This window comes from Drepanopeziza brunnea, assembly GCF_022702325.1.
Source record: "Drepanopeziza brunnea f. sp. 'multigermtubi' strain 214-2 chromosome Unknown ctg7, whole genome shotgun sequence".
Classification (NCBI taxonomy): domain Eukaryota; kingdom Fungi; phylum Ascomycota; class Leotiomycetes; order Helotiales; family Drepanopezizaceae; genus Drepanopeziza; species Drepanopeziza brunnea.
In genome coordinates this window covers 1,184,190-1,211,110 of record NW_027094070.1, presented here as the reverse complement: position 1 = coordinate 1,211,110, position 26,921 = coordinate 1,184,190, and the positions used below count along the sequence as shown (strand labels likewise).

The 26,921-nt window shown below is 50.2% G+C and overlaps 9 protein-coding genes across 10 annotated transcripts; 4 read left to right on the top strand and 5 right to left on the bottom strand.

The window, feature by feature from the left end:
* Window positions 1–1,691: 1,691 nt before the first annotated feature.
* On the top strand, window positions 1,692–2,690 carry L3040_004809 (uncharacterized protein; the record flags this gene model as incomplete). The annotated part of the gene is made up of 1 exon (XM_007288523.1): window positions 1,692–2,690. The coding sequence occupies one exon, from the start codon at window positions 1,692–1,694 to the stop codon at window positions 2,688–2,690; it is 999 nt and encodes a 332-aa protein (XP_007288585.1).
* A 794-nt stretch (window positions 2,691–3,484) lies between these two features.
* L3040_004808 (uncharacterized protein) lies at window positions 3,485–4,402 on the bottom strand (the record flags this gene model as incomplete). Its single annotated transcript, XM_007288522.2, has 4 exons — window positions 3,485–3,779; window positions 3,913–4,031; window positions 4,102–4,160; window positions 4,249–4,402. 4 exons carry the CDS (start codon window positions 4,400–4,402, stop codon window positions 3,485–3,487), a joined length of 627 nt encoding a protein of 208 aa, XP_007288584.1.
* A 384-nt stretch (window positions 4,403–4,786) lies between these two features.
* On the top strand, window positions 4,787–7,325 carry L3040_004807 (uncharacterized protein; the record flags this gene model as incomplete). Of its 2 annotated transcripts, XM_066156339.1 has the most annotated exons (5): window positions 4,787–4,842; window positions 5,512–5,626; window positions 5,707–5,719; window positions 5,767–6,361; window positions 6,419–7,325. In XM_066156339.1, 5 exons carry the CDS (start codon window positions 4,787–4,789, stop codon window positions 7,323–7,325), a joined length of 1,686 nt encoding a protein of 561 aa, XP_066011753.1. The 2 variants fall into 2 exon arrangements, with proteins under 2 accessions (XP_066011753.1, XP_007288583.2); XM_007288521.2 differs by lacking the exon at window positions 5,707–5,719 and having other exon boundaries at window positions 5,512–5,690.
* Window positions 7,326–9,688: 2,363 nt separating this feature from the next.
* Window positions 9,689–10,219, bottom strand: L3040_004806 (uncharacterized protein; the record flags this gene model as incomplete). Its single annotated transcript, XM_007288520.1, has 1 exon — window positions 9,689–10,219. One exon carries the CDS (start codon window positions 10,217–10,219, stop codon window positions 9,689–9,691), a length of 531 nt encoding a protein of 176 aa, XP_007288582.1.
* Window positions 10,220–12,359: 2,140 nt separating this feature from the next.
* L3040_004805 (uncharacterized protein) lies at window positions 12,360–12,991 on the bottom strand (the record flags this gene model as incomplete). The annotated part of the gene is made up of 3 exons (XM_007288519.1): window positions 12,360–12,659; window positions 12,758–12,886; window positions 12,947–12,991. 3 exons carry the CDS (start codon window positions 12,989–12,991, stop codon window positions 12,360–12,362), a joined length of 474 nt encoding a protein of 157 aa, XP_007288581.1.
* Window positions 12,992–13,479: 488 nt separating this feature from the next.
* Window positions 13,480–15,128, bottom strand: L3040_004804 (uncharacterized protein; the record flags this gene model as incomplete). Its single annotated transcript, XM_007288518.1, has 4 exons — window positions 13,480–14,159; window positions 14,215–14,303; window positions 14,367–14,897; window positions 14,950–15,128. 4 exons carry the CDS (start codon window positions 15,126–15,128, stop codon window positions 13,480–13,482), a joined length of 1,479 nt encoding a protein of 492 aa, XP_007288580.1.
* A 726-nt stretch (window positions 15,129–15,854) lies between these two features.
* L3040_004803 (uncharacterized protein) lies at window positions 15,855–18,730 on the bottom strand (the record flags this gene model as incomplete). The annotated part of the gene is made up of 6 exons (XM_007288517.1): window positions 15,855–16,069; window positions 16,144–17,995; window positions 18,043–18,225; window positions 18,277–18,429; window positions 18,490–18,517; window positions 18,585–18,730. 6 exons carry the CDS (start codon window positions 18,728–18,730, stop codon window positions 15,855–15,857), a joined length of 2,577 nt encoding a protein of 858 aa, XP_007288579.1.
* Window positions 18,731–19,738: 1,008 nt separating this feature from the next.
* L3040_004802 (uncharacterized protein) lies at window positions 19,739–23,800 on the top strand (the record flags this gene model as incomplete). The annotated part of the gene is made up of 4 exons (XM_066156338.1): window positions 19,739–19,790; window positions 19,842–20,143; window positions 20,190–23,251; window positions 23,302–23,800. The coding sequence occupies 4 exons, from the start codon at window positions 19,739–19,741 to the stop codon at window positions 23,798–23,800; spliced, it is 3,915 nt and encodes a 1,304-aa protein (XP_066011752.1).
* A 477-nt stretch (window positions 23,801–24,277) lies between these two features.
* L3040_004801 (uncharacterized protein) lies at window positions 24,278–26,551 on the top strand (the record flags this gene model as incomplete). Its single annotated transcript, XM_007288516.2, has 6 exons — window positions 24,278–24,315; window positions 24,376–24,413; window positions 24,501–24,746; window positions 24,853–24,955; window positions 25,020–25,639; window positions 25,695–26,551. The coding sequence occupies 6 exons, from the start codon at window positions 24,278–24,280 to the stop codon at window positions 26,549–26,551; spliced, it is 1,902 nt and encodes a 633-aa protein (XP_007288578.2).
* Between the last annotated feature and the right edge of the window lie 370 nt (window positions 26,552–26,921).

Genomic DNA, 26,921 nt, shown 5'->3' with positions numbered 1-26,921 from the left:
GGCGACATGATCTGTTTGATTGCCGGGGTTGGCAGCACACCTTTACTGTTGTATGATGGCTAGAAAGGCGCGGAACGGCTTGTTGTGCTTGTTGTGTGATACGATAGACTATGGATGTATAGAGAGGCCAGGGTCTCAAGTGATCTCAAGTGTGGCTTACTCAACCGCCATCCTCATCATGTTCTCGGGCCCAGCCAAGCCCAGCCCAGGCCAGCCCAGGCCAGCCCAGATCAGCTCTCCTCCTCAAACTCCACAAGTGCATCCACATCCATATCTACCTCCTAGCACCCCCAACAAACACCACGAGCACGACCTACGAAACCAAGGGCTAGAACGAAAAGGCACCAAGTCATTTTGTTCAGACGACATGAATGTTCCCTCCGCACAAGCACCAGCCCGTGCGGGGACACTCAGCAACTGCACCAACCATGCCGGACGCGTGTTTTAGCTACTGTATGATAGCTGGCCGCCGGGCCAGAACATACGGTAGGTGGGTTAGGTGGGGGGCGTCGCCGTGTCTGAAAAGGAGAGGAAATACGGTCCGGTAGTCATGGAATGAAATTGAAAAAGGGGAAACAGCATTATGAATGAGCGGGCTTTAGGGCATGCGCAAACTGTTGACTTGCATGTATACCGGTAGGTACTCCGTACGGAGTAGAGGAGTAGTCGTACTAGTACTACTATATCTTCCATGCCACTCTATCCCGGCCCTTGTCTGATCTAATGGACCCCCAAAGTACAACCACCAGGTACAGTAAAGAAAGGTACAAGGTAGATGCCGGCGGAGCGCAGCACTGAACCATACTTCGGATAAATAGGTGCTGTTACTAATCCACTGACTAGATCCGAGCAGTCATTTGTGAGCAAAGAGGATGGGGTTTTTGATTTTGGGCATTACTTGTCCAGTATGAGTGCAACAAGACATGTCACATTGTTGAGATTAGTGATTTTTGGAAAGTCGAAATGCACCATCTCCATCTTGAACTTTATCTTCGTATCGGTAGCCAGCAACTGCGCTAGCTCTAACCGATTAGTCAGTCCATCAGCCACGGTCAAGGTCACTTTACGAGTCCTCGGTACGTACAGCACCGGTACCGGTACCTACATATACAGTATACAGAGTACCTACAGATACAGAGTACCTACAGAGTAGAAGATGTACCCTTACAATCCCCAACCACCTACTTCGTATATTGCTTTCTTTCCCATCCGTTCACTTCAGTTTCAAATCCAATTCTCGACGTGAAACACCGACACCGACACTGACACCGACACTGACACTGACGACGACGTCTGACTGGAACCCAAGCGTTTGTCACGGGGCTTCAGTCGACACTGCTGTCCGACCGCCCTCCCTCCCGAAACTGGACTACTGTGCTGCAACTCCACCACGCCGCAGGATAGCCGCGGCAATAAGTATCGACAACCTTCCCGAACCAAAAGATCTCCTCAAGTCGACCAAGACCCAAGACGTGAAGATCTCTGCGAACAAGGTTTGGCCTCTTGCCAATCGATAATCATCGATCGAAGAAAGCGCCAATCGCAAGCTGTTACTACCCCAAGTCAATATTCTCGTCGACGTCTCTCGCTCTCGCTCTCGCTCTGCACAACCTCCTCACCGCAGACCAACATCCCCCCCCCATCGACACCTATCCTTCGAAAACTAATCCCTCGACATCGACATCAACAAGATGGTGAAGAATAAAGCGTTGATCCCTATCCAGCAGGAAGCTGGGACCGTTCCTGTCGACTCCCAAAGCTCCTCGATTCCGCCTTCTATCTTCTTCAAACCATCCAATCTCCTCAAAGCATCCGAGTCCATTACGCGACCCTTCCGCAAACCAGCCTCCTTTCCACAGTTCAATCGTCTGCCTATGGAGCTCCGTTTTCAAATATGGGAGGCGGCCATGAAACCTCGCGTCCACGAATTGCATCCTTGCTCCAAGCTCTACAACGAACGTATGACCTTCCGATCCAACAGCAGCCTCACCCCCTCGATCTTCCATGTCTGCTCCGAATCTCGCAACATAGCATTACAACATCACGAGCTGATGGATTACGCACCTCCTGATCGCGGAAGGACTGGCAAGGGCATACTGAGGTTCTACTTCAACCCCCAGCTGGACACCCTGCTACTGAACAGCCTCATGGGCCTCTTTGTCATGTTCATGCTGCTCGAGGACGAGGAGGAGTTTCTAGGCTTGACAGGCCTCGGCGTTATGAAAGGCTGGCAAAGGGTCGCATTCGACGCCGAGCGAGCACAGCTCATTACGCTTCTCTCTGGCTATGCAGGGCACGCTCCCCAACCCCGCTTCAAAGCTGTGTTCCCGGCTCTCAAGGAACTCATCATTGCATTCGACTGCAACTCCAAGGGAAAGACCCGCTTCCGCACCTCTGTCTGGCCGGGGGAGAACGGCACCAGCCTGCATACGATCCCCTTCCCAACCGATCCGTCGGGCAACGAGCAGCCTGCACTCAGTCATGCGCGCCAAACCATAATGGATGTCATGATTGATCCTATGCAGAGATACCTGGAGAATGAGTTCAAGGCCGACAAGACGGGTGTCCCGAGCATGGTCATTGCAAAGGTCAAGAGAAAGCCATTCCTCCGTGGGGATCTCCGCTATGCATTCAGGAAGAGCTGTGCAGTAGTGGGGCTCAAGCCAAGGTGGGTTTTCAGGAGACTCTGATCGTGGTTCGGAAGGACATGGGGGGGGGGCGTACGATCCGAAACACGGGTGGGGCTAAGCTTGCTTGGTTTGTGGGGGCTTGAGATTGCCACTGAACCCAACCGATGGACGGACGGACTCGATAGGACGACAAAAAAAGACGAGCTTTAATTTTCTATTTTTAGGCGTATGGGTTATGCGGATCATGTATATGTACGGATGGGTAATACTCAATGGCGACCAAACGGCGGGATGATTTTCGTGGCTGATGCGGATGGGCTTATATGGCGAGGGGGGCTGGTGCTTTTTTTGCCTGGGCGTTAAAATGTTGGCTTGAGGATCGGCTTTTGATGGTTGCGCGCAAGGCGACGCGCGGGGCGCTCTACTGTCTAGGAGGTTGGAGTTGGGGAGCTTCTGGCACTGGAGGGCTACGGATGAGCTTTTTGTAACGATACAACGACTTCTATGACCACGAGCAAAAAGAGAAATTGAACGGGAACCAAGAGAGCGAATTTCATCTTCTGCATCCACATCATTTTAGTTGGCACCTGGGGAACGAGCTAACCACATCACCATCGCCCTCCCCTATTGAGTCGTGGGGGAAGTGGCATCAACCAACGTATCAAGTGCATTCATCATGACCTCCCGACAGCCTCCAATGGACAGTTTTAGCCCCGAGTGCTATGCGTGCTTATGCCAATGTCAACCCAGACTCCCACCGATAAATACGCCTTCCCACCACCACCACCACCCGCGTTCGCCATATAGCCAGCCATCAGGCGCCACCTCTCTGGTCTGGACCCCATCCCAATCATCTACCACTTCGCCTCCTTTCTGTCCAGGAAGCCCTTCAGGATGGCGAGGATCTGCTCCAGGCTCGCGAGCCAGACGCGCAGCTCCTCGGCGACCTTGTCGGGGTCCTCGCCCAGCTTGGCGTAGAAGTCCTTGCGGTAGGGGCAGGCGGACATGGCGGCGCTGAAGATGGGCTTCACGACGAAGGAGTGGTGCGGCTTGAGGGTCGAGCCGTAGGCGTTGCGGAAGGAGGCGGCGAGCTCCTCGCTGGGCTGGGCGAGGTTCTGCGAGAGCGCTATGCAGGTGAAGTCGAGGCCGCTGGAGGGAGGGAGGGAGGGGCAGATGTTAGTTGTTGATTGGGGTGAAGGAGGGGAGGGGTGAGGGGGAGGTGAAGAGGGAGAGAGAGAGAGAGGGGGGGGACAGTAAAGGGGGGCGCGGATGAGGTACCTACCGGACGAGCCAGACGAGGCCCTCTGTGGCGACGTGCTTCTTGGTCTTGAGCTCGTTGACGACGAGCTCTTGGAGGGTTGCCGATTCGGCCGGGGCGGCGAGCTGGCGTTCTCTGATCTTCTGCGGGGCCCGTTAGGCTGTATAGCTCCCCATTGCACCCCCACTACCCCCTTGGAAGGTCTGGACATACAGCAACGTTGCCGGCCATGTCGCTCTTGACGGGCTTGAATGCCATCGAGCCGAGAACGTCTGCCAAATCTTCTTGTCAGGATCTGCTTGGACTTGCATGTTTGCAGTAGATGTTTGAGAGATGGGGACGGAAGGAAAGGGAAAATACCGAATAGAGTCGTCAACGACTCGGCAGCCTTGAGGAACTCGGTCGTGGCCACGGCGTTGTCCTTCTCCTTGTCGACGGGCACGTTGGTGAAGGATACCTCGAGGGTGTCGAGGAAGGTTCCTCCTGGGGGGTATGCGGTTACTGCTGCGGCCATGATTGCGGTTGTTGGTTTAGACTTGGGATTGGATTTATCAGAGATGACAGAGGAGGAGGCCGGATCTTGTATAGACGGTGAAGGAAACAAGCTGGAGAGATGTGAAGGCTGTGGGGCATCTCTGAGACTTGACCCCCCCCCCATCTGATCACGTGCCGCGAGGGGTCGTTCAGGAGTCTGGACCGAGCTCCGTCGTTTGGATAGCTGGACTGGACTCCCTTCTCCTTTCTTCAACAATTTCGCGAGTCCAGTCACTTGCTAGAAACTTTGAAGGCTCTCAATGATGCACTGATGGGAGAACACCTCATTGCAACCACAGCATCGATCAACATTCCGTATTACTTCTTGGCACTCTGAGGAGTTCATAACTCTCTCTATCCCACAATGTCAGCACGACGGAATTCAAATGGACCACCTCTCAAGGAGATATGGCACAGTACGTACGTATACTTCGGCCACTACAGTATATCATTGGCAACGATCTTGTCTTAGCTTAGACAACCTTGAGCTTTCAAAGATTCTTGTCTGTGGAGTTCACTCCGAAAGTAAGGCATGCCCGTTTCGTTAATGCGAGCCATGTCTCTCCCAATGGAGGATTTCTGTCTATTATCTGTAGTATTATCTGTAGTATGGCCTGGTTAGTCATCTTCTGCTTTCCCATCGTCTTTTGCCGTTTGCCTCCTCGTTCGTTTTGCAATCTCTTCTTCTTCTTGAAATCGTGGTCGGCTATGCAACTGCGTTCGTTATACCGAATAAGGATGTCGACTCGAACTGCCTTGATATTTCTGTTTATTTACTTCGCACATTTGCATTCAAACAGTTCAGTTCGCAATTACCGAAGCCACGCCGAGATCATGCAGGGCCCAGCTACTATACTTATCAACATCCTTACCAACGGCTATGGAATCTGTACCTTATCTTCACCGATTCTTCCTACAATCTACCGGTACTCTACCTAGTCGAGGATCTCTAGTAAGGCTGTCAGGCCACACCGCCAGAAAAAACCACCTCGGTTTAGGCCCCGTTAATTAGATCTCAGATCCAGATTGTTGGATCCAGATGAATGTGAGGTTTGACATCACAGAATGGCTGACGCGTGTTACCCATAGCCGGCTCCTTCCCAAGGCGCAGAATACGAGCTCCCAAGCTGCTGGTTGGGTAGCGAGTTGCAATTTGCCACCTGCAACCCGCATCATCCGGAGTAAGCCCTGGACCCATGCCAAAGTATGTACGGAGGACTCGATACAACTACCTAGGTGCCTACCTACTGCTATCCGTATATCCAGAAGTACGTATATAAATAGTCCTACGACTACGGTAACACTCAGCGTCTTCAAAACCGCCGATGATAATAATGGAAACAGGTAACCTACAACGTGCCCCTAACGACCCGAGACGGCTCGACTCCGAAAACTCAGGCCTGGGGACATGTATCCCGGATGCTTCAGGCTTGGACTCTCAACGGGAATCCTTAAGGCAAGCTGAGATTCTGTATTCACAGGGTGAATATCGTGACGCCTCGGAAATTCTGAAGACTCTGTGCAAAGAGTATCCCGAAAACAGCCAGGCCAAGAAAGATCTGACCAAGACCATCTTCCGGCTCTTGGAGCAACAAAGAGGCGGTTACAACTTCAAGTCATTATACGCCGAAGTGGAAAAGCTTCGTCCCCCTCGACTTGATCGTGCGACGTACTTTGAACCCGTGGAAGTACGGAACTCGCAGCTTACGGGCAGAGGACTTTTTACCAAGTCGGCTGTGAAAGCGGGAGACTTGCTCGTATGCGAGAAGGCGTTCTCGTATTGCTACATCGACAGCTTAGCGGGAACGGAAGCAGCTCTTCGGGAGGCAACTCTCCGGAAGCTCGGCGAGAATCCGGGCTCCCTATCCGCACTCAGTTCTGTCTACCATGGGTCTTATGTCCCGAAACTCGAAGTCGATGGCCAGCCATTTGTTGACCCGTAAGTCGAATCTAGTCCCAGCTTACTCGATCGCCTATTTACTTACACCACATCTAGACAATTGGTAGACAAGATCTTGACCACAAATTCCCTCGGCGGCTCCCTCACAAGCCTTTCCTCTCACCTCGCCGCATCCACTCTCACTCCCACCGCCTCCTCCGGCCACTCCAGCGGTCTCTGGATCCTGGCTGCAACAATTAATCACTCCTGCTTTAGCAACTGCCGCCGCAGCTTCATCGGCGACATGCTAATCATTCGCGCCTCCCAAGACCTGCCCGCTGACACCGAGCTCCTATGGGCTTACCGCAACCCCGCAGCCAAAGACCACGAATACGACGCCACCCAGAAATCCCTCTCCGAGTATGAGTTCATCTGTGCCTGTGAGCTTTGCACAGATGCCAAGGCGACGGGGAAGAAGATGCTGAAGAAGAGGGAGGCACTGAGGGCCGAGCTCTCGGCTGCTTTCGGAGCGGGAAGTGTGAGGGGAGGCTTCGATTGCGGGAAGGTCGACATGGGGAGGCTCGAAAAGACACTGGGCCTGCTGGAGAAGACCTACTCCAGCTCTGCTATCGAGGTCCCGAGGACCGGCATCTGGGACCCGTACCTCGCCCTGACGCGCATGTACGCCATCCTCGGCCGTCCGCAGAACGTCATCTGGAGCGTGCTCAAGGTCCTCGAGAATCTCGGCTTCGCCATCGAAGGGGCGAGCTTCCCTCCAGCTCGAGCGGACTCGGTGATTGCGGTGGTGAAGTGGGGGCTGGTGGTTGATCACCTGGTGGAGTGCTGGGTCCTGCTCTGGACGGCGTACGCGGTCCTCCGGGATGTGAGGAGGGCGGAGATGGCGCGGGAGATGGCGGTGGTGAGTTACCGGGTTCTCGTTGGGGAGGATGAGACGTTTGAGGAGACCTACGGGGTTAGAGCGAGGGGCTGCGTTGCGCAGGGTCGGCTGTGGTCGAGTTCTTGAGGATGAGGGTTAGGGTTAGGGGATGGGAAGCTGGGAAGCTGAGAAGCTGGTGGAAATGATGGAAAAACTCGGCACGGGTGGGGGGGGGGGGGGGAAGTTAGATGATACGTAGGTAGGTAGACAGACCGAAAGAACAATCCTCATTGGTAAATATCCAATGTGGGGAGGGGGAGGGGGGGGATCTAGAGGAAAAGCTATTTTTTCATAGCTATACTACCTATATGCTATGCTATGCTATATATCAGAGAGAAGGATAACCAACAAGGAAGGGATCCTGCAACCAGCAAGCGGGCGTGGCGTGGCGTGATGTGGCGTGGGTGTGATGTGGGTGTGGTGTGGCGTGGGTGTGGCGTGGCGTGGCGCGGCGGGGAATTTATTCCTTTCAGCATGAGGAAATATAAGGTAGTAAGAAATGGTATACCGGTACCGGTACCTACGCCATGATCTCTCGATCTTGATCTTGTAGTAGCTTGGGTTGGGACATGCATGATCCACGGCTCTCTCTCTTTTTTTTTTTTTTTTTTTTTTTTTTTTTTTTTTTTTTTTTTATTTTTTTTGTAATTTTTTTTTTTGTTTTTTTTTTTTTTTTCAATAAGTATTGTACTGATGTACTGAATGTCTGGGAATCTCTGTCAGCGAGCTAGCTTTGTGGGTTTGTGAGTTGTGTATGTATGTATGTATGATGTTTAGTATGATGTGTGTAGATAGGTAGGTACGTAAGGTTGATTTTTTTTTTTTTTTTTTTTTTTTTTTTTTTTTTTTGGTCTTGGTATTTAGTTAGCTGGGTGGGTAGGTGAGTACTTTGGTATTTCTGGTATGGTATGGTATAGCATAATATAGTATAATACTATCTTTCTTTTAGGTAACTACTAACCTGTCGATTTCGCACCAAAAACTCATGCATGGGTCACCACTTTTGTAAACAACAACAACAACAACAACAACAACAACAACAAAAACAACAACAAAAAAAAAAAAAAAAAAAAAAAAAACCTTGACTCGGTGTTTAGTGATTCTATCGTCGGGGAAGAAGTCGTTAACTCAAACCGTCGAGCTTGACTCTGCTCGTTTGAGAGAACCCAGATAAGCACAAACGATAAAGCTGAAGTCGCCCCTTCTTTTTTTTTTTTTTTTTTTTTTTTTTTTTTTGGCAAGACTTCTTCTCCTAACATTAAGCGAAAAAGCCAAGTTTCTACATCTCTGCCCTAATCAACTCTACGTATCAAACAAATCAATCAGGTGGAAGATGAAAATCGTCTTGCCCTTATTATCAGCAGCTACTTCTTGTCATCAAACGGGGTATATGCACATATATTCACACACATATATATATATAATTCTTTTTTTTAACCCGCCTTTCAGAGTTCCTGGTTTCAGACCGTTTCAGCTGTCAAATGTAGTAGTACTTCCTACGTGGATAGTTCTGGTGCGGGAGAAGAGTTGACGCATCACTCACTGTGGCAGTTGGAGGTGCCTGTACGTACTACGTACGTACCACGGCGCGTTCCGATCCCGGCATGGGGAATGAGGATGGATAGGAAGGAAAAGAAGGAGAAGTCTCTTTCGGAGGTTTGACGTTTTTGTCTTTCGTCGGAGTTTTTGGGGATTTACGTAGTATTTTTGCGTTTAAGGCGGCTGTCTGATTGGGTTGCTGGAAGGTAAACGAGGGCAGGCAGGTTCCTTGGGTCAGGTGAATTTAGGGTTAAAAGTCCGTTCGCGATGGGTTTAGATATGGATGAAATGAATTTTTTTTTTTTTTTTTTTTTTTTTTTTTTTTTTTTTTTTTAGATTGAGTTATGGAGTTCTGAAGGGTTTGTTTTGCTGGCTGGTGGACAGGATCGAAGAGCCATTTCTTTCTTCTTTTTCCTTTTTCGGTCTTGTTATTTTTAGCGTTCGTTCTAGAGTTGTGATATGGCTAGCTGGATCTTGTTGGGTATTTCCTCCCTGTTATCATTGCGTCCGGGTCCTGGAGACGAGTTTGGGAGGTGACTAGGTAGCTCTGCTTTACTTGTTTACTGGTACATGTTCGAGAATTACTTGTATACCAGTCAGTGTATACACAACAAAAAATGGCTGCACTTCCTACCCGAGAACAGGTTGAAAAATTATTAGGGTGTTGCTAAGAGGACTCGATTTCGAAAAGACATCTCACGCATCTGCGAGGGAGAGTCCTAGCGATGGTTGGTTATAATTCGAACCACGCAAAGTCAATCACCCCACGACAGCGGCCAGCTATCACGCACCGCCTTCTTTCTTTCCCGCCATCCCATCCCATCCCAGAATCCCCAAGTTCGATCCTACGCTTTTTCTTGATTTAATCTCCCCGCTTAGCTCTTCTTCGCATCCTCTTGCCCTTCATCCGCTTAAGCCTGCTGCTGCTGCTGCTGCTTCATAACCTCCGCATAACTCGGCGGCAGGCCATCGTCCATTCTCTCCCCCCTCATCTCCCTCCTCATCTGCATCGGCTCTCGCTTCTTCTCACTCTTCCATCTCGCAGCATACGCCAATTCCCTCTCCCTCTCCCTCTCCCGCTCTCTTTCCTCCTTTGAGCCCGCCGCACCCGCCGCACCCGAGGAGCGGCGGCTCTGGCGCGTCGGTTCCAAAGCAGCTTGCACAGGAGCGTTGTAGGCGGCTTGCTGCTGATGAGCCGCATGGCGGCTCTGGTTGAGGTGCTGTACGTGTACGAGCATCTGATCATTGCCGACGGCAGCTCGAGCCACAGGCTGGCGGCGCTGGAACCGGGAGAAGACTACTGGTGCAGAGGGAGCGGGTTGGTCGACGACGACGACGGCGTGGCTATGGGATCGGCGGCTGCAAGGTGGTCCGCGGGCGTGACGGCGGGCTTCACGCATTTGTTGCCTGTTGCTGTTGCTGTTGCTGTTTTTGCAGCACATGGTGAGTCCGTTCGTGTTGACTGATAGATAAAGGCGTTCGGATTTGATCTGGTCTGATCTGATTGAGACGAGGTTGTGTTTTTCTTTTTCTTTTTCTTCTTCTTCTTCTTCTTCTTCTTCTTCTTCTTCTTCTTCTTCTTTTCTCTTTTTCGAACGGAGTGTGGATGGATGGATGGAAGCTCGTATAGTATATATAATCTCTCCTCGACCCCCCCCCCCCCCCCCCCCCCCCCCTTTTCTTTTCCTTCACCTTTTACATGACCTTGCCATTTCTCCACCTCTCCCTAGCCAGCCAGGTACTTCGGATAAGGTCGATGAGCCTCAAACACCAAACGTCAAAACATCAGACATCAAACATCAAAACATCAAAACATCAAAACATCAAACATCATGACGTCTCCTCTCTCTCTCCGCCTCCCCCGCCTCCCGTGCGATGTTTTCCTCCCTCCTTAGATGTGTTTCAGTCATCAGTAAACAACGCAACGCAAGTAATCGTGATTGGATACACCAAGCGAAGCGACGCTGAACAGGGGTCTGTATGTACCGTATGTACGGTATGTCAGGTACCTATGTATCTCCCGCACCGTATATCAGAATGAAGCGCACGACGTCAGGACCGACGCGAAACGGCGGGCAGAAGAACGTAGTGGCTAAGCACGTACGTTCTAACCTGCCTCCCAGCCAGCAAATTATAAGACGAATACGGTAGGTAGGTAGCGATCGTCTTCCCACATCAGCTCGTACCCCCTCTATTCCTATGTCTACTTCTTCGCCCAAAGGGGGGGTTCACAGTACGGATACCTAGACGCTCTTACTCCGGCCTCTACGACGGGGAATAGGCGCTCGCGCTAGATAGGTAGGTAGGTAGGTAGGTGTCTGGCTATCTGTCTGGCTATCTCTCTGTCTATGCACGAGGATGGGATGTTCTCGTTGCAATCAACTGCCTGCCGGCTGCCAGAGTTTTACGTCGGACATTCTTTAGGATGAGTTTCCGTTTGTATATGTGTACCTATGTATGTATGAATGGATCGAAAAATCGAAAAATCGAAGAAGCAAGAAGTGCACTCACCCACTCCCAAGAGACGCGCCAAGCGCTGAGCTGCGTATGCGGACTCTACTCTACTCTACTCTACTCTACTGTGCTCTACTGTACAAGAGCCAACCACTCACTCCCTTTAATTATTCCTTCCTTCCTCTCGATCTCACTTTACAACCCCCGTGAGAGAGAGAAAGAGAAAAAGAAAAAGAGAGCTCCAAACCTCTCTGGTGACAAACGATTTTCATTCGGATTAAATCAGAGTAGTGCGAAGCCCAAGTGCACGTATATATATTTATGTATCTTTTCACGGGTCATGAAGTGAAGAAAAAAAAAAGGGGGGGTGCTGTCGCTTAGCTTAACCGTGAACCTTCAAGCCTCGTTCTCACCTCGACCCCTGGGTTACGGTGCCTACCTCGTCGCGCTAGACGAGGCGGTGTCAGCAACAACGAAGAATCTACCGCTGGGGCTTTTTTTTCTTTTTTCGAGACGTTCGAGGCAGGATCTTGCGTGCGTTTGAATTGATGTAGGGATAGGGATGGGAAGAGGGGTACGAAGCGAACGACGGGCTTGATTTGCACTTTGTCTTCCTTTGGATTAATGTTTTTGGGGGTTTCGAAATCTCCACGTCGTACCGAAGGTAAGAACGGACAGGTTAGGGGAGAGGAAAGAAAGGGGGAAAAAAGGATGTGAGAGGTTAGAGGCTAAGCCATAATAGACAGATACTGTCCGGTAGACTCGATGGGGTGGAACAGATCAGGAGCACGAGAGAATAGCGAAACATTTTTCAGAATTCGAAGAGTGAATGGCTTCTTTGGTTAGTACGCTTTGTGAGAGGCTGAAGATTTCTGTTAGGCTGAATGAATGCTCCACGTGCGTCCGTCCAGGAAAGAGGGAAGATTGGTGCTCACCCATGATATACCTGTACATCGATGATGTTTCCTTAATGTTGGATGATAGGTCTACATCGAAAACCTTAACCAAATATGTATTGGAGCACATGCGGTGGCTTTCCACAAGCGATATATGATTTTGAAGATGCACGTTTGATTTATTCGAACACGCAATTTACCCCTTCTATCGCTAAGATAAGGAGACGCTTGCTCACAAGATAATTGCCGCTCTCTCTCTCAAAACGTTGCCGCTCTTGATGAACAGGGTCCAGATCATCCCGACGCCAGACACGAACGCCAGACTCCGCAACTTAGCGGCAGCTTGGGTGGTGTTGGTGATGTAGATGTAGTTGTACAGGATCCTGCTCGCGAGATAGCCAGCGGTAAGGGTGTTCATGGTCCGCGCCGGGAGTCCGGCGACGTTGCCCGCGACGACGGCAGCAGCATAGAGACCGAGGTTCTCGAACCCGTTGGTCTGCGCGGCTTCGGCGCGGATGATGCGGTCTTTGGTCTGCGGCAGAAGAAGAAAAAAGAAAGAAAAAAGAGTCAACCGCTTGAGGTGATGTGGAGGGAGGGAGGGAGCAGTGGGAGGGAATGCTTGCAGCGTACAGCTTGATCGATCGTTTGATCACTCTCGAGACTCTTGATATAGGTTCTTGGGCTGCGGTTGTCAAACTTTTGGGAGAGGGAGACGGCATAAGGGTGGGGGATGAAGGCGACGAGCCAAGCAGCGGGGATCTTCAAGGCGAGATATCAGTCAGTATATATATTGGTTGCGATATAGTGTGGAGCAGTTACCGTGTAGAGCGAGAAATTACGCGTGTTATCGAAAAGGGAGGCCATTTTGATGGAGAAATCTGGATTGAACTGTTTTGTGGTCAAAACAGAGGACTTATGTATTTCTGTACGAAGGGGGGAGGTTATAAAGTAATGAGCCTGGTCCGTGCATACTTAGCAGATAGAAGTCACCGAAGCATCTGTAAATAATCGATTTTAATGTGTATTTTGTACTTTGCCCGTAGCTGAAGAAGGGGGAAAATGAGAGAACTGTCAAAATTAAGAATGAATGGTAAATACTTGACGTCATAGATACCATCTCTAGCTTCCCCTTGCGCCAAAACTGGTTAGATGATTGGTTAGGTCTCTTTGCGGAGGTGTCAAGGATAAATAAAGTATATCGCCGATGAGGGCTTGATTCTGGATCGGACTGAGATGGCTAAATAGACATTCCTCTGGTGAGTTGGTTAATAAGCCAGCATGCACACATCACGAAAACCACAGCAACCAAGAAAGCCACAATTGATAATACAAATAGATCACAGACTTCTCTATTAACTAGTAAGGCTACACTTCCCCCCATACCGCCCATCGTCCTTCATCTTGCTCCTCAACACGGCAAGCAGACTCAGCGGTACCATGACATCAGCAGCCGTCTCGGCCTCCCCTCCGTCGGCCAAATTCAGCAGATCGCTCTTGATACAAGCTTCCAGTCCGTGCATGTTGTGGCCGAAGTCCGCGGTTCGTAGCACCACATTCTTGGCCCCTCCTGGAGTCCACTTCTCTTGGCGTTGGCTTCTGACTTCGGCATCGGCCATCCCTTCTGTTTGGAAAACAGTGACGAAGGGCTGGAAATGGCAGTCTTTGTCAAAGAGATGCACATTTAGCACCTCGATGTTGAGCTCGGGGAAGGTGGCATGAGGACTTGATAAGGAACTGTTGGACCAGGTCCCATTTCTGATCAACAAAGGTACCTGGACGACGCTCGCCTGGATCGCGGATATCGGTGTGTCGGCCGTTAGGTTAAGTAGACGCCATTCATTATTCTTGAGATCAAGGTCGACGACAAACCCACCCGTAAGCGATGAAGTTCTTCGCGATACGCGGTAGAAACTTTGGAAAGATTCAGTCGAAGCGATACCTGGGGCCGTAACTGTAGTGATCTCAAAGTATCGTACTTCTTGATCTCGATGGCCTGGTCGATACAGAGAAATTAGTTCTGCTGGAATGTTGTCTATAATCGCGTTAGCTTTTCTTTCGAAAGAGGGAATTTTCTCAAAAAAACACACTTGAGTCGTCAAACTCTACTCTTGTCTCAAATCCACGGCAAGTATCTCGCATCTGGTCATACCAGGCTTGAGAAGGACCTAGATTCACTCTGCCTAGACGTGAGCTTCTAAACATCGTTTCCATCGCAGGACCGGTGAGATCAATGACTCACAAGAGGATTGGTACCATTCCTATTGTGGTCGCAACCAAAGCGAACAGAGTAACTATGGATACTCGTACACAGAGCTTGCGGTTGAGGTCGAAGAATCGAACAAGAATCAGGTACAGAGGCTCCAGACCATAAAAAGCCCAATAAGCAGCAAGCACAGGAGCCACGCAGTCTGCAAATACATAAGCTAAGATCCTCTCAGTGTCTCTCGAATGCCCAGTAAACTTCTGGTTCTCCAATGGTCTCGTGTACCAGTGGATGCGGTAGATACTCCACAAGATAATAGCGGCTTGAGCAGCAAGGGTACACATAGTCCAGAGCAGAGCTTTGCGCGCAAGCTTCGGGTCAATATTTCTCCATCGATGGGCGAGCCTATCTTGATATCTGGCACCCATCACCGAGATCTTGGGATTCTTGTTAGAGTCGATGAGCGATGAGACCGAATCTTCAAGAGGATCCTTGGCGAGCGCGCTTGACTTGGAAGTGTTTCGGCAAACCCGAGAGGCATTTATTGCGCAGAATTGGCAGTCGAGCCTGTGATATTTAAGCTTTTTTCCAAGTGCTTAGGTATAGGTTGAGGACCTACTCATGGTGGCAGACATGGCGAACTCGTTCTCGCTTGGTTTTTTGACCCGTTGCAGGGATTGGGTTCGAGGAACTGCCTTGCACATCTGAGGTTTGTATTTGCGACTCTTTGATTTGGGAGGTCTTCACTTCAACGGCGCTGTCCACGGTGACGCTTCCTGCGTCGGTCTTGACACGCATAGTGACAGCTTTTCTCCATGGATAGTGGTTGATTGGTGTTTGGTGATTTGGGCGTTGCAAGAGATTCAGAGATCCCTTCAATAAGAATGTGATTCCAATATTAGAAGAACTAGTCGTGGAAGATATGATTTCCAATTCACTCCAGAAGTTGCAATAGTGAAAAAGAGCGCAGCCATCGTCGATGCAATTAGTTACCTTGTGATTGGGCTACAAGCGCTATCATGTGACCCGCTAGCCCAAAGATCACCTAGTTTGAACACTTGAAGAGAACGGCCTCGATCTAGCTCCAACCAACAGAATCTGCTTAGCTTTAGTTTTCATCTGTAAAGCCTAGAGTGCGAGATATCCACAACCGGAAGATAATAGCGCATCCCGAATTCAAAGCGGGAGCTAACACTTCACTCACGAGTACATGGTAGCGTCCGAAACTTCCCGTATGCAGTTGAGAGAGACAACAGCACAGGTGCAATGCCGTTCAATTCGTTACGGTGGGTTCTGCGTCTCTCTTGCGACTGTCGCTTCAAGAAACCAGCCTGGAGGAGTTGCATAAGACCCAGTCACTGTATAAGACGTCGCTAATAACTTATGATGAACTCTCTCTGCCTACCGCCACTCATATTTCCACCCCATACCAGCGCGGTGCAAACCTAAAAGTTATCAAGAAATAAATACTAAGATTCCCTAGACCTAAACTCCCATCAGAGATCCCAAGCTCGTTTGCATAGTCTAGGTATAGATGCTCTCCGTAAATTGATTGACCTGCAGCCCCTGCTCGGCCATATTCGCATCCTTTAAGAAATCCAGCGGCATCCAGACGAGATGACCTTTAATCTGGTCAAGCTTGTGACGGATCTCCTCAGGCGGGATCATCTTGTCGTAGATGTGCCCTGCTTTGGTGCCTTTAGGGGGCAGGAACCTGTCGTAGTCTTCAAAGGTTTTGACTGTCGCTGCATTAGCCCCGTGTCTGTTCTTGATATATATATATATTTAACACAAGCATGAGGGGTGGACTTACCATAGTCATCAGGGTCAGCATGGAACAGCTGGCGGAATATCTCGGTATTCCTCGAGGCACGCGTCGTCCACATTTCCCAGAGTTCATCGCCCAAAGGATCAGCTACAAATTCGAAAGTCTCGCCTGTTTGGGGGTCGTTTGGGACGTCGGGAGGCTGGCAATTGGGGTCATCTTTGCCATCATGTTTTTGAGGAGGGAGGAGACCGAGATGCTCTCTCCAAAGGTATCTTCGAAGTGTCGCTGCGTGATGGCCCGCTTCGTATGGCACCCCGTTCATCGTCGAGTTGAGGACTTTGGTGTCGGTCATGACGATGGAGAGTTCACTGTCGTGGATTCCTAGTTGCGAGCGATCGTTCAGATTAGAGCTCCCGCAGATGGCGGTCTTGTCGTCGACGATGAGAACTTTGCCGTGGATGTAGAGTTCCTCCTGGATCCAGTTCTCGGCCTCGCCTTCGAGAGAGCCTTCCCACTTCTCGTCGACAAGGTTTGGCTGATTAAGCATGGCATTATGTGCCACACTATCCGTCGGCCTGTTCTCGGTAGCACTCTTTTTGGCCTTTGCTTCGAAGCGTCGTTTGGCGTCCATTTTCTCAGACTCAGCATCGGAACTAGAAGCGGAATCATTACGAGGGTCAAGTGCACGTTTCATCCGAAGGCCTTTATCGTCAGTTTTGTCTTGAACGCTGGAGTCCATGATTTCTTGAGCTTCCGCTCTCTGGACATCCTGATATCTCACACCAGACTCTTCTTCTTGCTTCTTCATGGTTGGAGTGACGTTCAATCGATCATATGATCTCAGGTTAAAGAAGAATATGTGCTCTTTTGGATCAATTCCTTGAGCTTTCACCTGCTCAAAAATTGAGTGCTCGCCACGGCAAATAGACTTGTACTGATAATCCATAATCGCTCTTGTTCCAAGTGCTGCGTCCTCTCGGAGATCGCCTGCAAATCCAGGAACGGATGGAATGACGGCAATGACGCGAAACTTTCTGCCCTCCTTGCCAGCTCTCACAACCGCGTCGACAATGGCCCTGCCAATCTGATTCTTAATCGGTGCTTGCTCCTCGCCTGTAGCCGTGATGAAAAATTGGTTCTCGATGTAGACGTAATGCTGAGCATTTCTGATCAACTCGCAGTATGCATTTTGGATACTATGCTCAGGGATGATCCCGCTCGACCAATCTGCGCTGCTGCGGACAATCTGTGCATGGACAGTGCCTTGTTGATCACCTAGAGTTTTTCCACTCAATGGTGTCACTGGATGGTGTATGTAGTCTCCCACCGGATGTTTCGGTCGCTGAACACCCACAAGATCTTCGTGCTCTCCCTCTCGGCCTTCCAGGGTCAGCCAATCGTATCGGCCATCTCGCTTGTACTTGTCACGTTTCACGAAATTCCAGCGCAGGACGAAGTGTTCTGCAATGTCATAAACGCAGTCTCCTATCACACCCATTGCGACGTCGTGCCAAGGCATGCGGCCGTACTCGGCCTTGGATAGCTCGTTGGATTTCCAGTCGTCGACGGTCTGAAAATCCATAACACGGTTGTTGTTAAAATCCTGGCCAGGCCATATCTCGTCTGCTACGCCTCCGGGGTGAACATCAGCCAAAGGGTGCTGGTGATTATCCCATCTTCCAAAGCATAGATCCAAGCCTCCGATGAAGGCGGTGTTGTAGTCAATGACAATGAACTTCTCGTGATGGGCCCAGTAAAATGTCATATCTGCGGCGTTCTCCAGGACGTTATGATCGGGGTGTCGCATAACCACGATATTTCCATGCCCCTTTTCTCCCTTTGGACACAGCGCTTGCAATGCGTGTTTTGTGTGTGAAGAATTGCAAGTAAGAGCGGCCTCACAAAAATTAGCACCCGCATGGCCATTGGATCGAGGGTATGTACCTCAACTTCACGATAGACAATAACAAAGATTTTGACACCCGCCTCTGCCTTTCGCTTTAAGATCTGATCAAGTCTCCACTCCTGATTATAGTATGCCGGTCGACGCAGGAAGAGTTCGGGTGACAACCACCAATCTTCGATGTAGATTGTCTCCTTCGCATTCTCTAAGGCTATAGACACAGCCTATGTTCCCGTCAAAATGAGACTCCGGATTGCAGGTTTGGTTAGTCTTACCCAATAGTAGTCCCGTCCATCGACATACCACTTGATGTTGTTACCGGGTCTCTCGGGCGCAAAGGATTGGTATCGGTGGGACTCGGCGATCTTTGTCCTCTTTTCATCGGTGATTTTCTCGTGCTCTTCATCGTGTCTGTGGTTTGGATTGATCTGGCAGACACGATTAGTAGGATATGGGACGAGTCAATTGAAGCAGAATAGGTAACACACCAGGTTCGCGAATTTGCCAAGTTCGTGCCTGGAGGGCAATGTTTGTTAGCTTTGCGAAACTCGCGCAGGTCGAGCATGGGTTATATGTGATGTACTTCTTATGAATGAGCCCAACTTTCAGATCATAGAGAGATGAATCTCGGAACTTCTCGCGCATGCTATTGAAGGGGTTCTTCAGCATCTCCTTCAAATCCTCCTTCTTCCCACTGCTGCCCCCATCTGACGGAGCCGCGGTAGTCATGGTGAGCCGGGGGGTGACAGGCGGGGTGTAAAGGTCGAACCTCGAATTGTGACAGTGAGTGCAGCTTGCAGCTTCTCATAGAGGCATAGGCCGCAAGGAAGGTTAGATGAAGAAGCAATGAGCAGCAGCAGCTATGTAAAAGTAGTCCGCCAGCACGTGTCGAGCTGAGGCTCAGCTGGATTGTTGTGTGCTGCTTGCTTTGGGACTCGACCCTGCCCTGCCCTAGCAATATATATTACAAAGGGGGGTCCGTCCAAGTAATCGAGGAATTTGTTACCTACGTCACTGGCTAGGGATCTGAATCGGCATGCAAGGCTCAAGTCGGATTCGAAGTAAAGTACCGATTGATGCACATTACAGTATTGTATCATCTCCAAATTTTGTTGTTCCATTCCGTGATTTCGGTACGATAGGTAAGTATAGGTAAGTACACCTACACGGTAGGACACGTACACGGTGGGATAAGGGGAAACCGAGTCGGCAGGGTCACGTTTTATCGAAAAAGACATTTGGATAATGATAGGCAACGTCCATCGACCCCTTCAAGCTTTGGATGCCCCGCGAGAGGTGTTTTCTTGAAGCAAGTCACAACATACGTTGTAGCATCGGAGAGAGCTTCGACGGGGACTCTGTCCGATAAACCCAGAGCCAAAGCAACTACTTGCCAGTCAATAGGTCGCCCTTACTGCAATTTAGTAGCAAGAATCTGAGCAGATACACAAGTCTTAAACTAAGAATGATACCAAATGAGCCTGGAAATGGAGTTAACATCAAGAAAAGAAAAAGTAGAGCTCATGGCGAGGATATTGGACAAAGTTGTATCAACACGGATCATACTTGCTCGCCTATATAACAGCTCGATATAGACTAGCTCCGGCACGGCCTCGGGACGTTGACGTCTTTGCCGCGTCGAGATGCGTCGGGAAGCCACCTATTTTCTCACAAAGATACTGTCTCCGAAAAACCTCATCATTCAGACGCGCATTTCTGGGATTGGCATGCGCAAACATGGCTCTGGTGGATAATCCTCTGATCGCATCCGCAACGTTGCACAACCCGCGTTGGTATCCCTATTCCCCGGCAGCCAGGCGCAGAAGTTAATCTGGTACAGTGCCTCTCTACCTTCACACTTACATCTGGCCATTTGCCGTCATCTGGCCTATCTTCTTCCGCTTCTACCTGTCAGATGAATTATACGAGAAGCATATCAACGGGCAGGAATGGACCTTTGTATGGTGCGGCACCATAATCACGGCGCAGAGTTTGGTCTGGCTGTGCACACACTGGAATGTCAACTTGAAGTCGCTCTTCACCTCCACCTCTGCGCTTAAAGTCGACGACGCGAAACTCATCAAGATTATCCCGGTTGCGAATGCTGGGTCTGCGGATATTTGCGATATTGTTCGGGACAACGTAAGTCCGCTGTGTCGGAGTCGACAGGAGATTCTAATTGAAGCAGGCCGGGGGCAAGTCCAGCATTTCATTCCTCTTCCAGAAACGCCGATTTCTGTTCGATGCCGCCAAAGGCTCCTTCTCGCCCTTGGAGTACCCCCTCGACAAAGAGCCCAAACCCCTCCTCGCCGAGTTCCAAAAATCCCGGGGAATTACAAGCCCCATCGAGCTATCCAGAATCCACCAGCACTATGGCGACAACACCTTCGATATTCCGGTCCCGACTTTCACCGAACTCTTCAAAGAGCATGCCGTTGCGCCTTTCTTCGTATTCCAGATCTTCTGTGTTGGCTTGTGGATGTTGGACGAATACTGGTATTACTCTCTGTTCACGCTTTTCATGCTGGTCGTATTCGAGAGCACGGTTGTGTGGCAACGTCAGCGAACTTTGAACGAATTCCGCGGAATGGCTATCAAACCCTACGATATCTGGGTGTTTAGACTGGGTAAGTGGGAGGAGACTCAGAGCGATAAGCTGCTTCCTGGAGACCTTGTTTCGGTTGGCCGTACCAAGGATGACAGTGGTGTTGCATGCGATATGGTGCTGGTGGAGGGAAGCGCCATTGTGAACGAGGCCATGCTTTCAGGAGAAAGTACACCCCTCTTGAAGGACTCGGTCCAGCTACGTCCATCCGAAGCCAACCTCGAGCCAGAAGGACTCGATAAGAACTCGTTCTTATACGGAGGGACCAAAGTCCTTCAAATCACCCATGGGAACAGCGACGAAGAGCGACCAAAGCTGGCATCTGGTGTCCCAAACCCTCCGGATAACGGAGCCATGGCTATTGTTGTGAAGACAGGGTTTGAGACTTCCCAGGGTAGCTTGGTACGTACTATGATCTACTCTACGGAGCGTGTGTCGGCGAATAACGCCGAAGCTCTGTTCTTCATTCTCTTCCTCTTGATCTTCGCGATCGCCGCTTCCTGGTACGTTTGGGACGAGGGTGTCAAGAAAGACAGAAAACGGTCTAAGCTTCTTCTTGACTGTGTCTTGATTGTCACAAGTGTTGTGCCTCCGGAACTTCCCATGGAACTCAGTCTTGCAGTCAACACCAGTCTTGCTGCACTGAGTCGTTATGCTATCTACTGTACCGAACCGTTCCGTATTCCCTTCGCTGGCCGTGTTGATGTCGCCTGCTTCGACAAGACTGGCACACTGACCGGAGAAGACCTTGTCGTTGAGGGAATTGCTGGCCTTGGGCTCGGCCACTCTGGAACTGGTACACCACGCGAGAATGATGGAGCCCATAGCCACATCACTCCGGTTCTCCGAGCTGGAATTGAGACCACCCTTGTGTTGGCAACCGCCCATGCTCTGGTCAAATTGGACGAAGGCGACATTGTCGGAGACCCAATGGAGAAAGCTACTTTGACATCCCTGGGTTGGAGTCTTGGCAATAACGATACTCTTACAAGTAAGCACATGAGTATCTCCAAAGGCCAGGCTATCGCGGACAATAGTGTTCAGATCAAGCGTCGCTTCCAATTCTCGTCTGCTCTGAAGCGTCAAAGTTCAGTTGCTACCATTACTGCCCAGCACCCAGAGACTGGAAAGAAGATTAGGAGCACATTCGTTGGTGTTAAGGGAGCCCCCGAAACTATTATGAAGATGTTGGTCACAGTTCCCAAAGACTACGAGGAGACGTTTAAGTACTTCACCAGGAAGGGATCACGTGTTCTGGCTCTTGCCTACAAGCATCTATCAACCGATCAAGAAGTCGGATCTGGTAAGATCAATGAGTTGAAGCGAGAGCAGGTTGAAGCTGAACTGCATTTTGCTGGTTTCCTGGTTCTGCACTGCCCTCTCAAGGACGATGCCAAGAAATCCGTCCAAATGCTGAACGAGAGCAGCCACAGAGTTGTCATGATCACTGGCGATAACCCTCTGACTGCTTGCCACGTTGCCCGTGAAGTCGAGATCGTCGACAGAGATGTCCTCATTCTTGATGCCCCAGAGAAGGATGACTCTGGTAAGAAGCTTGTATGGAGAAGCATCGACGATCTGATTGAGATTCCGGTTGATCCTACCAAGCCCTTGGACCCTGCCATAATTGCAAACAATGACATCTGTGTCACTGGCTACGCTCTGGCTAAATTCAAGGATCAGATTGCACTGTCTTCAATCTACCGATACACATGGGTCTATGCCCGTGTATCCCCCAAGCAAAAGGAAGAAATTTTGATGGGGCTCAAGGATCTTGGATACCACACTCTCATGGCTGGGGATGGTACAAACGATGTTGGCGCTCTGAAGCAAGCCCATATTGGTGTCGCTCTGCTTAACGGATCTCAAGACGACCTCAACAGAATCGCTGAGCATCATAGGAATAATAAGATGAAGGAGCTGTACGAGAAGCAAGTAGGTATGATGAAGCGCTTCAATCAACCAAGCCCGCCTGTGCCTCTTTTGATCGCCCACCTGTATCCTCCTGGGCCCACGAACCCACACTACGAAGCTGCCCTCAAGCGAGAATCTGAGAAGAAGGGGACTGCTGTTGCTGTCAACGAGACTGCGGCCGCACCTGTAGAGGTTATCACTTCGCCTGGTGCTCAAGCTCTTATCGATAGCCAACAGACGCAAGCCGCAGGCCAGAAGAAGGCTTCTAACCTGGCGGATAAATTGACACAAAGCATGATGGATGCCGAGGTGGATGAAGACGAGCCCCCAACTATTAAGCTCGGTGATGCTTCCGTCGCCGCTCCATTCACCAGTAAACTCAGCAATGTTATTGCAATTCCCAACATCATCCGACAAGGTCGATGCACTTTGGTCGCTACCATCCAGATGTACAAGATTCTTGCTCTCAACTGCCTGATCAGTGCCTACAGTCTCAGTGTGCTCTACCTCGAGGGTATCAAGTTTGGAGATGGTCAAGTCACAATCAGTGGTATGCTAATGAGCGTCTGCTTCTTGTCAATCTCGAGAGCCAAGTCGGTCGAGGGTCTTTCCAAGGAACGTCCTCAGCCCAACATCTTCAACTTCTACATCATCGGATCGATCCTGGGCCAGTTTGCAATCCACATTGTCACTCTGATCTACATCGCCCGATACTGCGATAAGCTCGCTCCGTAAGTTTTAGTTGCACCCACTTCATGGACTCAGCTAACACTCGATCAAGACGTGACCCAGATGTTGATTTAGAGGGCGAATTCCAACCTTCATTGCTAAACAGCGCCGTCTACCTCCTGCAACTCATCCAACAAATTTCTACCTTCGCCATCAATTACCAAGGCCGTCCGTTCCGCGAGTCCCTCTCCGAGAACCGTGGCATGTACTGGGGTATCCTCGGCGTCTCGGGCATCGCCTTCTCCTGCTCGACGGAATTCATTCCCGAGATCAACGAGAAAATGCGTCTAGTCCCGTTCAGCTCGGAGTTTAAGAGCACCATGACCATCACCATGATTGTCGATTACCTTGGCTGCTATGTGGTTGAGAAGACGCTCAAGATGCTGTTTAGCGATTACAAGCCGAAGGATATTGCGGTGAGGAGACCAGATCAATTGGCGAGGGAACAGAAGAGGCTGGACGCTGAGAAGATGGAGCGGGCCCGGTTGGAAGAGATAAAGACTGCAAAGGCCATTGCTGATCTGGAGGCAAAGTTGGGAATAAAGCGGTGAGTAGAATAGACAGAAGGAATGTTCTGTGTATAGTATTTATAGACTGTAGCATAGAATGCAAGTTGATCTTACTGCAGTATATTCTGTATTATTATTATTGTTGTTATTCGCTGTCTTGTTAAGCCTCGGCAAGAGACCATTACGGAGCTGAATCCCGTGAATCGATCGAGTCTGCCACCACTCATTCAATATACATTTGGCATGCGATTGGTATTTACCGGTGAACTAGGTATCTTGATACTTTGCAATCACAGCAAATAGGCAGGTATTGCCAGACCAGACAAGTAAGCGCCCGCATTGCACCCATGACGTACGGTGCCAATTACAGCGGCTGATGAAGTCGCCAAGCTGCAACCATCAAGGAGGTGGAAAGTCCGGAGATAAGCTGGCCAACGTGAATGTCTCGGAGCCTGCCAGCTGAATATTAAAGTCAAAGAATTTTTCTCACTTCAACTTCAACTGTAGATTGATAGCAAGATGGTGCAATGGAAGAAACTGCTCGGCTTGGATGGCAGGTAAGCTTCGTCCGCTCTCTCCCGCAAACAAATAGGAACCAGCTGATAAGGAAAACTCAGCCAGGACCACCACCGTTGGGGCGACGAGGCGCGCGCTCGTAATGATCCCCAGTCCCAGTCTCAATTTCAATCTCAATCCCATTCCACCCTCTCCCACGTCCCTTGCTGACAAAGTAAACAAACAGTCCTGCCCTCCTTCCACGAAGAAGGCCTGCCCTCCGCCATCGCCGCCCCCGAAGTGACCAAAGTCGCGCTCCGCCTGCGCTACCTGATCGAAGAGTGTGTGCCATGCGAGCTCGAAGAGTCCAAGATAACGGAGAGCCATAGCAGGGTCATCACGCATAATGTGATCCAGGCGGCGCGGAAGGCGGGGGAGGTGGAGGTGGAGGGGGGCCGAAAGGATTATGGGAGCTGTGTAGTCTATTGCTTACGTATGTATACTCATTGGGGTTGCCGTACTGCATGGAAAGGATGCAGCGGAACAGAGGACAGGAGCGACAGTAAGGGTTTGGCGGATCGTGGCTAATGCTGGTATAGTGGTCAATAAGAGGTGGTTCAAGAAGCAGGCGATGCTGGAGCTGTGGGATGCAGATCTGCATAATGTTCGGGCCGTGGCGTGCGAGGTCATTGCAAAGCAGTTGTGGGTACACCCCTCAGGAGGGATGGAATTTGGTTTCGTGTGTAAAGAGGCTAATGAAGAGTAGGATCGAGACAGAGGACGATCAGGAGTACCTGCTGCAAGATATCCTACTCAAGCGCTACTCGGTCATGATTGATGGAGAGCAAACCCAACCAGCCAATGTAATCGAACGTGCCGTTGATTTGCATGCTCTGCGAGTTACGGGCTCCTCAGGATATCAGAAGTGCGTGAACTACCTGTGGCGCGGGTGGCTTATTCAAGACGAGAACGATCCCAGCCGCTTCATTGAGTACAAGCAGAAGGATGACACGAGATACTGGACTCATGTTGACCCTGACCGTATGCGCGCGCCGGTATACCAGAACGCTACTCAAGTAGTATTCTCGGTCATCTATCTGGCTCTCTATACTGGTGCCATCAACACGGTCAATCCTACCGGAGATTTGGATATCGTCGAAATCATCCTGTATATCTTCACATTAGGGTTCATCTGCGACGAGTTCTCCAAGTTCTGGAAGGTTGGACGATTCTACATTGGATTCTGGAACATTTTCAATATGGTGCTTTATGCGCTTCTCACTACTTCTTTGGTCACGAGATTCATCGCGCTAAGCCACCCATTGAATGAAGATGGGAAGAGAGGTAGTAGAGAGGATTTCAACGAACTGTCATACAACTTCTTGGGTAAGTGATCCGAATTCTGAACACTTCGAGAAATAATGCTTATGTGAGCAAACAGCCTTCTCGGCCCCAATGTTCTGGATGCGTCTCCTCCTCTATCTCGACTCCATCCGCTTCTTCGGTGCCATGCTCGTCGTGCTCAAAGTGATGATGAAAGAATCTCTCATCTTCTTTGCCCTCCTCGTCGTTATCATAATCGGCTTCCTGCAAGCCTTCATTGGTTTGGATAACGCGGACACGAACAAAGACGCAACCACCTTCATCCTGCAGGCCATGGCCAACGCCGTTATGCAATCCCCCGACTTCTCTGGCTTCGACAACTTCGCGCCCCCCTTTGGCATCATCCTTTACTACATCTTCGCTTTCCTTATCATGGTCGTCCTGCTGAATATCTTGATTGCGTTATACAATTCGGCATACGAAGATATCACTGGAAACGCGATCGACGAGTATATGGCCTTGTTCGCGCAGAAGACGATGCAGTTCGTAAGGGCGCCAGATGAGAACGTGTTTATTGCACCGCTCAACCTTGTGGAAATCTTCTGCTTGGTTATTCCGTTTGAGTGGTGGCTGCCGCGTAAGACATACGCCAAGATAAACGACTACGTTATGGCTACTCTGTATTCCCCGCTGTTGATAATAGCCGCCTGGTTTGAGACAAGAAGCGCGAATAAGGTGAGGAGTAATCGCAAGAGGGGAGACGAGGACGATGACACGGTTGAGGAGTGGGAGCAGATGGCTGGCGAGATTGACTTTGAAGGCGAGGGGTGGGACAAGAAGGTTGCGATGGTAAAACCCAACATCGAGGAGGATCAGGCGACTACCGAAGTCAAGGTCTTGAGGGAGGAGATCAAGGAGATGAAAGAACTATTGCTGCAGCTGGTTAACAGGAGTAGCGGGTCGAACGGGATGTGAGACGGGGAGGACCCTTGGCTTTGCGGCTTAAGATCCTTCGGGCTAAGGCTTATTACACCAACTTCCTAGCTTGACTGAAGTGCCCACCAACTTCGATCTCTTAGAACTCGCGAACATAGGGGACGAAATACAAGAGGTTGCTGCTGCGTTTCCGAACGAATATTAGACATGCAATTTTCCAAGCAGACCATCTCGCTGCCACATTACCAAGATTCGGCGATCCTATCCCCGTCAGCTTTCAGCTAGGATTGTAGAATAGTTCGCGAGATGCGATAGATAGGTACCAATGCGCTCGGAAAGACCAACAGGCGATGGCTTACTATATGGATTCACCATAAAGGTTATCAGATTACTATTTCTGGTATCAAGG